This window comes from Aythya fuligula, chromosome 3, assembly GCF_009819795.1.
Source record: "Aythya fuligula isolate bAytFul2 chromosome 3, bAytFul2.pri, whole genome shotgun sequence".
Classification (NCBI taxonomy): Eukaryota; Metazoa; Chordata; class Aves; order Anseriformes; family Anatidae; genus Aythya; species Aythya fuligula.
In genome coordinates this window covers 18,657,516-18,671,691 of record NC_045561.1, presented here as the reverse complement: position 1 = coordinate 18,671,691, position 14,176 = coordinate 18,657,516, and the positions used below count along the sequence as shown (strand labels likewise).

Below are 14,176 nucleotides of genomic sequence, written 5' to 3'. Positions count from 1 at the left end.
GGTTTCACAGAATAGAAAAGTCTCCCCTGAGAAAAACGCACAGATGAGATATTCCCAAGATAGGCCACATATTTGGATGCCCAAATGCATAAAACAAAACCTTCACGTGGGATTTGGCTGCCATGCATAGCATCCAGTTCATACAAATAAAGGAACATTAAACAAACTTCATAATAGCTTTTAACAGCTTACAGATGACAAACACTACAGAGAAAGCGTTCCTCACATCAGCTGGCCTTGTTGAACAACCTAGAATGACAGTGTGTGGATTTACATAGTAGCCTTGTGAAGGCCTTTTTAACAAAAATAGTCTTCTTCACAGGAGCAGTTCCTGTGCATGGCACCTAGACTGCCTGGCATCCAAGCGAGCAGCTGCTGAAGCAGGCTGTAGCACCAAAGCACCCGTGAAGCAGGGTGCTGTGCTGCTTCTCTGCTCTCAGCACCGCCACCCCCATGAAGGATTCCAGTCGGTGCATGCACCAGCCAACATGGATTGGATTTGTAGGGAGAATCAACAACATAATGCTTCTTCAAACCCAGCTTTGGATGAATACAATTACTGCTCTGTTTGAATCTTTTGACGCTCTTTCTCATGCAATAATTATTCAAAGATTAACTCTTATTTATCACTTCTAGACCAGGTCCTGTATCTCTCTGAGATCCTTGGTTAGCATCTACTGTCAGATTTTATGAAACCACTTTTTGCACTCACGTATCAGTATTGTTTTATAAAAAGTTCCGCCTTACCTCTTGGTATTCCTTCTCCTTAGCCTTTATTTTCTGTTCTAAAGACTGACGAGTACTCTCAGCATTTTGTCTTTGACAATTCAGTTCTTCAGACAATCTTTTCATCTTTTGCTCCATCATTTGGACCTACAATAATTAGTTATCAATCCCAAACGTTAAAAATGCAAGAGATGTTTTCTGTCCAGCTTATGAACGTAAAAAAAAAGGTAATTATCTTAGTCTACCTGAACAACAAGTGGGTCTTTTCCACAATTCAGACTTTAATTATGAAAAAATCAGTGTATTTTCTAGTTTAACCTCCACATGAAGAATATGTCAGCTTGCTGTCTCATTTAGCTTACTATGTTAATATTATGTTATCTAAGAGGGTGGTACAATATCACCCAACTCCCTGAAAAGTAAAATCTGGTTTTATTCCAAAAACAGCCTGTTAAGGCTAAACACCTTTTTTTTTTTCCCCCCAGAGGGTAAGAAATAATGGGAAAGTGTGAACAGGACTGGTTTTATTCCCCAGCAACAAAAGCTGGTGAATGACTTACTGAAATAACAGTGCCTTTATGCCATAAGAAAACAAGATGCAGGTAGCAGTACAGGGATGCTGGGTTATTAAGAAGACCGCAGGGACCGTGAGCCCCTGTAAGATCCCATGGAAACTTGCCTGCCAGTCAGAACCCTGCCAACTTCATAATATGTGAGAACGTCTAACACAGGGGAAGTGCTGCAGTCAGGGAATGGTGGTAGTGACAACCATGCAAGAGACATGCCGGAAATTAAATTTGGGATATGAGGCTGGAAACTAAAATCCAGAACCTCAGCGTCATTCGTACAACGCACGAATGGTGGGCAGAGATCCAGTTGCAGTGCGAGAAGGAAAATGTAACAGAACAGAATAACTTTCAGCTGTCAGGACCAAAGGATGCCTCTGAGCTAAGGAGATGCTGCACGGTACCTTAAGGACAGGCTGTGCCTCAACTCAAGCGGGGCCAGCCAGTCCTACTCCTACAGCCAAATGTTACGCGCTCTCTCTCTCCCAAAAGACATATGGGTTAACCCTCAACACACAAAGGTTTATTTTTTACAGACCAATACAGGAGCTGTGGGAAACAGCACAGCTTTCCAATATACTGAGGTAGCAGGTAGAAACTTGCTGAGAAAAATGGATAATAATCATTATATCTGGAGAAGACACAGAAATATTTTTCTCCTATTCTGTAGGCAAGTCAAAATAGTAGGAAAAGAAAAAAAATAGATGGAAATGTGAAAATTCAAATAATCATGTGTATACTAGTCACTGATTACTTCAGGGTACTATTTTCATATCTGTCAAATGCTGTGAAAGAGGAGTTGAGGAAGATGCTGTCACTCAGCTGATCAGTAAAAGGGAACTTCTAACTGGTTATCTGCAGTTTTAACTCAATGATTTTAAACAGTAGCGTTCTCTTCTTGGCATGATCAACAGCAAAAATCAAGTGGATTCATTTTTATGTATTATATATTTAAATACACTCTAAATCGTCAATTAAACAAACTGAACAAATTGTACTATCTTTTTCTTTACTTAGTGTGCCTACACATGCAAACTGCTTAGGATTAGATCATGGAATCTTATTTTAAAACTACATACATTCTCAACATCATCTTGCATGGCATTTTAACCCAGATTTTAGTTTATACAAGTCATTTAAAATCCAGATTATCTCACTACAACATACTGTATTTTAGGCAACAACTTCTGATTTTTCACTTTTTTTTTTTTTTAAAAAAGACTTGATTTCAGTTCTCAGTTACACGACAGTCTGTTCAGTGTCACAACTTGCCACCAGATGTCACTGTTGCTCTACAGAACTTAATCTAAAATTATTTTTCAAAAATCCAGTCAATCTTGCCTGAGGGCTATACCTAATGGATGAAAAATATTTCTTCAGGTGGAGTAAGAACCTTCCAGAAAATGGCAACTGCTTATGAATACTTACATTTTTACAGGTAATACACAAACTAACAGTCTTCTCAAAACTGGAATCTCAGCAAATGTCCAAGAAACTTAGCAAAGTAACTTGGTTCTTACTAAAATGACTGAAAAATGACACACGTTAATACTGGTAATGGATTGTAAGGATGTTCAGAAGATGTGATGCAACATCTCACCTGTGTCGTTGCTTGATTGAGTTGCATTGTCATTTGAGTTATTTTATCTCTAGTTTTAGTTATGACTTTATCCTTCTGTGTTAATTCCAACTTCATTCTGTCCAGCTTGAGTTCAGCCTCTTGATGTTTATTCATATGGGATTTCTTCTCTTTTTCTAGAGCTTGCAGTTGTTTTTCTAGGTCTTTAACACTGGAATTTAGCTCTGAATTTTAAAAACAGTTAAGATAAAAGATAAAAGTTCAACTCTTTTCTACTACTGTCATCTTAATGACTATAACTATCAAGACAATAAGATAGTTGACTAAATCAACCAATTTTGTTTTGCAACGTATGAGAGCACAAGCAAAATGCAAAGTCAGGCACAAATGTTACAAAAGCAAAGACAATTTGTTATTCTGCTGTTATTTTTTTTCCTTTGTTGTTTTTAAAAAATACAGAAAAATGTACCCAACAGATTTTTATCTTTGTTTTATTTATTTTTAAAGGAAAGCTATACACTGCAAACATTTATTTGGGGCAACTGTAAGCCTTTGCTTCAAAGAGATTTTTGAGCTATTGCACATTTTAATGTTTTTCTTGCCCTTAAAGCTACATATATAAAAAGTAAAAACCAAGTGACCTTGTTATACTATACAACAGCAGGAGTCTGCCTTCCAAAATCACAATGCAATTTTATGTTAAAAAGCATTAGCCGGCTACAGGACTGTTATCAAGGATTAATATTAATAAATAAAATTTAGCAATTAATACACAAAAACCTGTTCTCCTGATACTGAATTCATATGGCTTCCAAACTAAAAAACACTGCCCAGACTGAAGTTTTACATGTAGACATTTGAATAAACATTTGGAAAATACAAAAACCAATAAAATAAAAAAAATCCTGCAAAAAGCAGTTAGTGGAAAACCTGGTCCAAATAGCAGGTTTAAGTAAATGGCCACCAAATCCATAACTAAACAAATCCTTGTTCGCTTCCAATTATCAGATATCAGAGAAAATGTATTTCTGCCAACATGCAGAAAATAACATCATATTTTGCTTTTTCATTGTATTTTTAGTATCTTATTCTATCCCAGGCTTCCTGTAACATCCTTTATGGATGAACTCAGTTATGCATTAAGCACTTTCAATCAATGAATTTTTAAACAGATATTGCTCAGCCATAAATCTCAATAGTCATACAAAATTAAGGAAAAATATAATTGAATTTGAATACAAGAGAATTTTGAATACACTGTAATGGAATGAAATCCTGAAAAGTTTTAACTTTGTTTTAAGAGAACTGTTCCATAAGCAATGGAATTATTAGAAAAGGTTGTTCTCCTTCAATTTTGGTGCGATATCCCCTGCCCACACCATAAAATACAAACTCCCCTCCTAAATCCCACACCCATTATGTAAAAGCTACCACAGCTTGTGGATAATCTCCACGTACTGGCTGGTCATTGTGAATACACACACCAGTAGCCAGCTGAGCTAGCTGCCAAAGGCAACAACAGGTATCTTGCTCTTTTCCTCACTAAAGCACTAATTGCAGTGCCTCTCCTCTATCCACTCAGCAGCTCTCCTGAAGCCATACAGGAGGCTGCCTCTGGCTTTTAAAGAAATATACCAGATACCTTGGTTTTGTGCTCTGAGCGGGGTGATGAGTGAAGAGTTATAATTCTCAGCAAAGCTGTTGTCAAACTCCTTCTTCTCTGATATTATACTAGAATTTGTTTCCTTTTCCCATGGAAAATAGGATGTTGTAGAACTTCTCTTTGCAGGGGTTTCTTGATTTCTAGATGGTGTCTTTTCTGGTTGCCATGAAAACACAGATGAGGAAGCCTGATGCCAAGCAATCTCCCTATGACTCAAAGAGCTTTGCTGAGGATACGGCTGATTTATTTTCTGTGACCAAAAAAAAAAAAAGATCTATCCTTACACAGTTCTACAGCTGACATATAACAAAACTCATTTATTAATAACTAGATAATAGGTCATGGTCATTTCAAATTGTTATGGTAACACACATCATACACCATTGCAAATTACTGATTGATATCACTGCTTTTTATACTACATAAATAAAATAACATTAATTCAAGTATAAAAGCATAGCAGGTACTTATCAGCACAGACCAGGATCCCTGAAAAACTGAGTTTTATGTGTTTATGTTTAACATCTCCAGATTTTTGTGTTTTTCAAGAGAGAAACACCATTTACCTCCTACATTTTCCAAAATCAATGCCTGCATTCTAACAGGAAATTTCTGACACAAGTAAGCTGCAAGAAATATAGAAGTCCAGTCTAACACATCTGATATCTGCCCCATATTTATTCCGAACAAACACAGGTAAATTCAGAATATACCCAGTTATTGAACCTTTTATGCACAGAATAGCCAAAATCACACTAACAGAAAATTCTAGGTACCAGCTTGTAACCTCTTTGCATAGGAAAATTAGTGACAGTCCAAATCTAATTTTTTTCCTTCTTGTAAATGTTTTAAATGAAAAAAACTCAGACAATGCCCCCAACTGTATTTTTAAAATGGGTTTTCAAATGCCTCCTATTTACTATTTTTTTAAACTAATGCTCTAAACCAGGTAATGCCCAGTCTGACTTCAACCAGAGAATATGCTCTCATGTAGAAATAGCTGTGCTAGGACCAGAAACTTATTATAGTTCAGGATACTGTCTCCAATCTTATAATTTTATTTATTTTTTTTTTTTTTAAATGGACAGGAAACATAAAAACCTAACAATAAACAAGGTAATCATTCCCCTGATGTGCTATTTAAATTTCCTGAGTTCCTGAGACAAATGTTTGAAACTTGGAAATTAAAGGAATTAATTTTTACTGAAAAGTTTCACCTGTATTTTCTCTTTTGGATCTGTCTGTATTTTTTTTTTTTTTTACGGTACTCTGTGACAAAGAGTTCTGTCTTTTAACACTGTATAACATTTAATAGTTTTTGTTCAAATCCTGCAGAGCTGGTACTGTTATTGTGCCTTATGAAAATAGAAAAATGACCATTTTCTGTTTCCTCTCTTGATCCTCATTTATCTCTGAACCATCCCATTCTACTATACCTGTTTTCAGATTAGATGACCAGAATTGTGGAGCATGCAAGGAACACAGGCAAAAAAATACTTCCCCATTAGTTACTTCAAATAAAATAATTCTTTTTTGCCATTGTTGAACATAATATTGAAGTTTCCAGAGATCTAGCCACAATAATTACAGAATTACTTCCTAGAATATTTTCACCAAATTTGGAGCCGGAGTGCATCAGATATGCAGCGTTCAGATTGTGTTTTCCAGGTGCATTACTTCACATTTCTGATGCTGAACTGAACTTGATATCTTAGCTATTGCAATGTATTATAATAAAGTCATGTGGACTTCAGCCATATTGTTCAACACTTTTTCAGATAGTTACCAAATATGCTGAATAGCACTGTTCTCTGCAGTCATCCTTTTCAGGCTCCACTGCTGATCATTCCCCAGCTGCAGAAACTGACTATTTATTCCTAGCCCTCAATCTTTACCAGAATTCACAAGAGGAACTCCACCTTATCAAAGCAGTTTATTTTTTTTCAGAGCCTTTTAGATATCCAGCAACATTACATTGAATTAATCACATTTGTTCTCTGATTTACTCTAACAAAAAATTGAACCACACACCTCTGAAAATATGTGAGGCATGATTTACCTTTACAAATAATAAACAGTTAGTTGGTCTTTTCTCCATGTATTATATATACACATGCATCAATACATTTAGTCTGTTTTATTTAAGTTTCTAACAATTTGTCCATGACAAAAGTTGGTCTTTGTAAACTACATTCCCAGGAACTGGTACTGCAAGCCTTTTTAAGAACTTGTATCACCCTTGCCACCTGTTAGAGCCAAGAGGAAACTGAAATCAGTTGCACATCAAAGTGATTCAGCAGTCCCACTTTGAAGTGCTGTATCAATTCATTGGTAAATATTATCTGTATCTGGTGGGGTTTTTTAGTACCATTCATTTGATCAATTTCATTTAAGACTTTTTCTGGCTTTTCAATTTGAGTCTATGCCACATATTCAGCCACCATAAAGAAAGGCTTTGATATATATATAGCTATCTTAGCCTTTAAAGAGTAAATACCAAGTCAAAAAGATTTGGTCTTCTTGTTCTCAATGAGAGCCTTTACAACTTCATCACCTATTGGCCTCTGAGGTCCTCTAAGATACTGGCTACTACTTACACATTTTAAAAAAAAATTACTGATTTTTGCTTGCTGGGTGAATTATTTCTTGTAATCTTTTCAAAGATATTTTACTATTTTATTATATTTAAATTGTCAAGACTGGCACTGCTTTGCTTTCACTTGTCCTTGACTGCCCAAGACTTCTAGGTTTTGAAAGATATGTTCTCATTTTTAATATCCTTCTTTCCTTTGCTATTCAATTATGCTGGCTATAGATTACTTTGAATGGCAGGACACACTGATTAATCTTTTTAATACATATATAAATTACACTTGAAGTGATACAGAATATATGTCATTTAGTTTCCACTTCATTTTCCAAGTTTAAGCAGTACTAACTTTCTTGGCACTAACACATTATTTTCAAAAGATACTTACATTAACCTGGATTGTTCTCAGTTCTAATTCTAGCTTTTTTCTTTCTTCTACTTCCTTCTTGTATTTTTCTTCTAATTCTTCAAACTTAGCATCTACAAAGACATAATGAATACTTTTTCGTAATACAACTTAGGAAAAGGCTAGAAAAGATTACCTATATACTATCACAGGAGTGATGAAAATGAACAGCTGTCAGAAGCATAAGATCATGAAGAAATGATTATATAAATATGCTTAGTAATTTAGGGCCTCAAAAGTACACCTGTGGCATACATGGAACTTGACATTAGAATGAAAACACAACTGTTAAAAGTAAGGATCCGATGCCAGAGTTTATTTCTGTGCTTTTTTTTTTTGACAACATGTAATATCTATAGAAAAATGTGTATAATGCATATAATAATGAACATGTATCTATATTTTTCTTTCAAAAACGTATATATATTTAATGATACATGCACGTACGTATATATAAATACACAACATCTATATGTATATATATAATTTTTACACTACCAGCCCAGTAGCATTAACATTATTAAGAAACAAACAGAGGCTGGATCTTTCCCTTTAGCAACTTTCAAATGTAATAGGTATCGGACAGGATTCTTTTGCTGAAATTTTAGAAGGAATATATTAGTCTAAAGCAAGTCTTGCTTTCCTTTTCTTGAATTTGTGAATAATTCTACATTTAAAAAAAAAAATCTAGAGCTAGAATACTTTGTAACATCCCAAATAACATACCAGCTTTCAATGAAAACAAACTTCTGCAACAACACCATTTTAAGGTTACTTTAACCTAATCCTTACTTCAGGAAGGTCACACTTCTGTGTGAATCTGGAATACCTGACATCGCCAGTCCTGCACCCCTTTTTGGATATGTATAAGGGAATTAAAAGAAACAAGAATACATGAAAATATCTCAGATTTCCAATTGGAGTAAGACCGAGACGCCAAACACACAGAACATTTGTTCACAGCAAATAAAGCATTCTCAGTATTGAACCCATTGCAGTTCTTCAGTGTATACAGCACTGAGGTGTTTGGCTATGTAACTGTTCTCCTGTTATAGAATCTTCCTCTCGTTTTTCCAGTTCATTCAAATATTTTAAATCTATTTGATGTCACTAATTTGAAGATAGAAGTGATGCTTTGAAGTGGATACAGAGGTTTTGTTTTAATTGTGCAGATTATTATGCACAATAATATCCTAAGTCAAAAATAATCTCCTAAAGAAAACAAATGACTGTTGATTGAACTTTAGTTAAAGCACCTGCAGCACATGAAAGAAGAAATTTGCTCTTCACTATGTGAAGGGAAGAGCTGACACTAGGAACAAGCATTCAAAAAGATTGCTGCAGTCTGTTGATAAATATTCCTATTGTTATTTAATGCCCATCAATGTATTGCTGAAAAGGTGTAATATTTGCAGTAACAGTTCAGTCTGCACTACTATTTTTTAAACTTGGAATTTACAGTGTTACAAACTGGGCACTCTCATAATAAGCTACACAGTACGGATTAGGCAATTCAGTACCTAAGTGTAATATTCAAAACACCTCTCCCACCTTCCAAGGGAACTGACAATTGGCTACCTGTGCTAGATGAAGAAAAATTCATTTACCATTATGACTTTGAACTGGTGTTAAAGGAGCAGTTAAATTTTTCTGTGGAGTACCACTGAATGATGAGTCTCCTGTAATCAATGCTTGCTGACTTCTCTCAAGCTCACATTTGTATCTGTTTAGGAAAGAAACAGGAGAAATTACTAATGGAAACCAGAAGGTCAATTATCTATTTTTAAGAGCCCAAAATACACAAGTAAATACGATTTCCAGTGCTTAGTTTGAAAATCCATTTGGAATTAGAATTGATTTCCAACTGATTTTTGTGAATATGAACAATTACAAGCTCATCCATGAAAGCCACATCACTAGTTGGGAAGTTACACACAGGAACTGCAGCCAATGGAACAGCAGCTTTGGTCCTGCCCAGTGAGCCCAGATGAATCAGGCAATGGTTCCAGGCTGCAGCCCATCACATTAGTGGCTCCACAACTTCCTGCTCCGTTCTCCCCTCCATTTTATAGCACAACACCAAGGATTCTTCTCCCAGGGGGGTGTCAGGTGCTATGAAGTGGTAAGTGATCAACTAGGATAAAGCAGACCCAAATACAAGATCAAAACTGATAGTGGGGGTCAAGCTACACGTAATCCATTGTAGTGGATAGCTATGCAAAGAACTACAAAGGACAGTAGAGAATTCAGTAAACTAAGCTTTCTGTGTGGTTTTGGAAATGGAAAAATGTGAAATCCCCAGCCTGTAACCTCTCACAGCCAGCCTTTTACAGTAGGTTTACTCTATATTTCAGTGTGTTTCTAACAACCCTGCTGAATCACACTGGATTCTTCCTTGATGGATCTCAGCAATTCCTTGCACAAAGATGTTTCTGCGTGTAATAAATTGTTAAAATCTAGAATCTTCTCACAACAGTCAATATCTCAAGCTTCCTTAGTTTTCCCTAACTGTAAAAAGATGACAAAAAAGTATAAAGAGAAAAAACAGGAAGTGCAATGCAGCTCCCTCTTTAGTTACTTTATTGGGACATCAAGTTGAATGAGCCAAGTCCAACGGTGTCCTGGGGTGCACCAAGCACAGCACTGCCAGATGGTCAAGGGAAGGGATTGTCCTGCTCTACTCTGATGCAGCCTCACGTTGAGTACTGCATGCAGTTTTGGGCAGCACAATATAGTAGTGATGCATAAGTATATCAAACTAGAGGGCCTAGAGGGGAAGACGTATGAGGAGCAGCTGAGGTCCCTGCGTTTGCTCAGCCCAGAGCAGAGCAGGCTGAGGGGAAGCCTCATGGCAGCCTGCAGCTCCCTCAGGAGGGGAGCGGAGGGGCAGGCGCTGAGCTCTGCTCTCTGGGGACAGCAACAGGACCTGAGGGAACGGCATGGAGCTGGGACAGGGGAGGGTCAGGCTGGGGGTTAGGGAAAGGTTCTTTCTGCACCCAGAGGGTGCTCCACCAAACGTCCATCTCTGTACCCAGGGAACAGGAATCACTTCTTAACCAATGCAACCAGATGCAGTGATTCAGTCACAGCACCATGGTTTTTGGTAACTGCTTCTACTCCAGGAAGCGTTCACCCCTTCTTCCAGCTTTCATATTTTATTGGGAGACTTGATCTTAAAAGATCGAGTTATCTGTGCAATTATCTTGCAGCTCCAAGCCCTCTGCAGATTACTTTTGCAAAGTAACTCAGTTATGCTAACAACTTGTGTTGTTGTTATCCTAGAATGAGCAGATTCTTATCACATGGTATGACAAAATTCCCCCAAATTAAACAGGAACCATAGGTGCTTATTGCTTGAAGTGAAGTGACACAGAGACTTGTGTAGATGCCTGTGCATGCATGTGTGAAAACACACAAATGAGAAATCAACAAAACATGAGAAAACAACTGTTTTTATATTAGAGACAAAGCAAGTCCTCACCTTTTCAGTTCCTGTTCTAGTCTTTCAATTTCTTTCTTGCTGTCATTCAGCTGCCCTGATTGAATGTTGATTTGAGATTCTTTTACTTTAAGATCATGTGAAATTTTCTGCTTTGCCTTGTCAAGACTTTCGCACAATTCCATCAAGCTCTGGTTCTCTCTCTTCTGAGTTGCAGCTTCATTTTTTTCATTTTCAACCTATTAGGAATATGGACCATTTCAGAGTTGTCTCAAGTCTTTGCTCAACTTAAAGTAATAGTTACAGTTTATATGCTGTTATTTTCTTCACAATCTTTCAAAACCCCTGACAGCACTGAAAGCCTCAGATATACACACTGTTCAAATATTCTTGGGTATAAACAAAAAATGCTTCTTAGAATTCATCACATTAACACCCAAACAACTCCTATTTACTGACTAGACACAATCTCATCAAGAATTCATTAGACCTTAAGTACTAGTCTACGCTGAATCACTCCTCAGTGATTGTCTCACTTCTTCACATCTATCAGATTTAGCAATCAGAATACCTTGACTCACTACACAGAAGATGCACAATTACCAAGGGTCACAGCTTTTAAATTAGAAATAGAGACACACAACAGAGACTTGCTCTGCCTTCTCTCCAGCTTCTGAGGCAAACTACAGCCACCTGCTGCTCAGCACTAACCAGTGGGAATTAACAACTCCAGAATTCCATTCAGCTTTGCTTTCAGCTGATAAGTATTAAGTATTAGAATCAGCAACTAATACTAGCTAAGAGTTTTAAAACACACCTATTTGAATACAACCCTTCTTTTTGTTTGGGGAACACAGCAGTTGAGACAAGATGAGACAAGAACCTGGAAAGTCACAGGAAAAAAGTCAAGGTAAACTACTAGGCTTGAGTTTTGCTAGAAAACTGTAACAGCTAACAGGAGTAAAAGGCAACCTTTGTCAATTGCCTCTAAACCCTGTTCAAATGTTACAAAGCAGAACTCAGTCAAATGGATTACTCCTGACTGAGGCACAAAAGTACCCTGACAAGGAGGGCAAGTGTAGAGCCAGATGAGACAAAATTTGTCAAAAATATCATAAAATAATCTCTAAAAACAGAAATGAGATGCACACAATCTAAAGCAACAGATAAGACAAATTAGGTGCACACTGGCAAGGAGAAACAGTAAGAGGCCATCAATCGTGCGGCTCTGTGATAGAGGATGATAGAGGATAGGTCTAGTTATTGTCAAGATTTTTAACAAGCACAACAATAAAGAAATGTTTTTCTTAGTCACAAAGCAAAGCCTGGAAGAAGGTCTCTAAGTAAACAAACACCTGGACATCAACAGCCATGCCAAACACTGATAAAAGGCAGTAATGACCTTAAGATTCAATGAGAACTTAAAGAAGAGGAGACTATGATGAACAGCTATGAAATAATGATGAAGATAAGCAGCTTATATTTCTACATTACCTTTTCAGTCAGTGGAAAGAAACAAACCAAAATCACTTTCTAACAACAGAGATTATAAAGCTTTATAATCGTGTTTGGCTTGCAGAATGGCATTGTAGGGAAGCAACTGTAGTATTTCCATTACCTTCTGTTTCTGTTTTTCCAAAGCTACCTCCAGAGACTCTAACTGGAACTGTCTTTGCTGACGCTCCTTTTTAAGCTTGTCTACTTGACTTTCCAGCTCCTGAATCTTCTGAAGGACTCGGGGGGACAGGCCTTCCTTCCACTCCTCCACAACCCAGCTCATACTGACTGGGTTCTTCTTTTACACAAATGGATGGTAGCTATACCTGAAACAAAAGGAAGTACAATTAGACCTTGACAGACATCAAATAAGCCTCTTATTTAAATAAATTGCCTCTTTATGATGAGCAGTAGTTAGAATTTAGTATTGTACAACCTCGAGTTGTAGGCCACCAAGAAGGGACTTTTACTATTAGGTCCTAATGAGACAGAAGTGTCAAAATAAGATGAGATGGAGGAAATCCACCTTAATCAACCCCCCTGACAAAAGAAGGGTTTCTGTTCTCACAGATGCATGCGACTGACACCCTTCAGCAGCCGTTTATCAGCACCTTATCCCTATGCTCACACCGCATTACGCTCGCCTCTCACCCAGCACCGACCCGGCGGCGGTTACCTCAGCCCCCCCCCTCACGCAGGGACCACCATCAGCCGGAGCCCGTCCCAGGCTCCTGCAAGCCACACAACCCCGGGACTCGACCCGAGCAGCTCCCTCTTAGCCCCCCAGCCCCAACTCACGGCTCGGAGCAGCACCGGCCGGCGGCAGCAGCCGCCCCCCGCCCGCTCCGTGGCAGAGTCCCCGTCCCCTGCCGTCCCGCCGCCGCCACCCAGCCGCCCTTCAAACCTGCCGCCGCCCCGCCGCCCGTTGGTGCGCCCCGGCCGCCGGCGCTCCGGGTTGGCCGCTTCGGCAGCGTTCAAACGCTGCAGGAGGAGGCGGGGCGGGGCGGCGGGCAGGGCCGGCGGGTAACGGCCGCGGGGAGGCTCGTCAGAGCGAGCTTTCAGTGTCCAGCCGGAACTCGTGGTTTGAAAAAGTGTCAAGAAATAGAAAGTATCCCAGCAGTGCCCCGGTGATAATCGGTTAACGAGGAATAAAGCCCTACAGAAGCTTTATGGAGTGGTTTAGAATCGTAGAACCATTAGGGGTGGAGAAGATCTCCGAGAGCATCTGGTCCAACCATCCCTTTACCACTAATGTCACCACTAAGCCATGTCCCTAAGCACCACGTCCAACCCTTCCTTAAGCACCCCCAGGGACTGTGACACCGTCACCTCCCTGATTCATCTGCTCTTTGGTGGCTCTCTGAGGGATGGGAGGTCAACTCAGTCCGCTGCTACACTTATCCTGCCCTAAAACAGAATCCTAGAATCATTAGGGTTGGAAAAACCTCCACAATCGTCTGGTCCAACAAGGGGACAATGCAATCCGTGGGGTGCAAATGGCAGGAAAAGTGGTTTGGGAAGGCCCAGGACCAGTATTGGACCTGAGCCAAAGGGGATCTTTCACATGGTGGACAGGGAGAGAAGGCATCAGTGTAACCATTTTGACAGCTGATAAATGCAGGGCTTTTAAGGTGCAGTCTGATTAATGCCTGAATGTCTGAGATTTAAAAAAAAAAAAAAAAAAAAAAAAAGACACCTGAGCACTGTTGT

General features: G+C 38.6%; 1 protein-coding gene across 1 annotated transcript in view; it reads right to left on the bottom strand.

Annotated features, from left to right (window-relative positions):
* The window catches only part of CENPF (centromere protein F), a 37,276-nt gene extending 23,948 nt beyond the window's left edge, over positions 1-13,328 (bottom strand). Inside the window, exons 1-8 of the mRNA XM_032184806.1 lie at positions 13,265-13,328; positions 12,588-12,792; positions 11,012-11,208; positions 9,138-9,253; positions 7,513-7,604; positions 4,514-4,784; positions 2,893-3,095; positions 748-873 (exon numbers count right to left, since the gene is read on the bottom strand). Of these exons, the coding sequence (XP_032040697.1) occupies positions 748-873; positions 2,893-3,095; positions 4,514-4,784; positions 7,513-7,604; positions 9,138-9,253; positions 11,012-11,208; positions 12,588-12,749 (1,167 nt within the window). The 5' untranslated portion in view covers positions 12,750-12,792; positions 13,265-13,328. The remainder of the gene's footprint in view (positions 1-747; positions 874-2,892; positions 3,096-4,513; positions 4,785-7,512; positions 7,605-9,137; positions 9,254-11,011; positions 11,209-12,587; positions 12,793-13,264) is intronic.
* Positions 13,329-14,176: the final 848 nt, after the last annotated feature.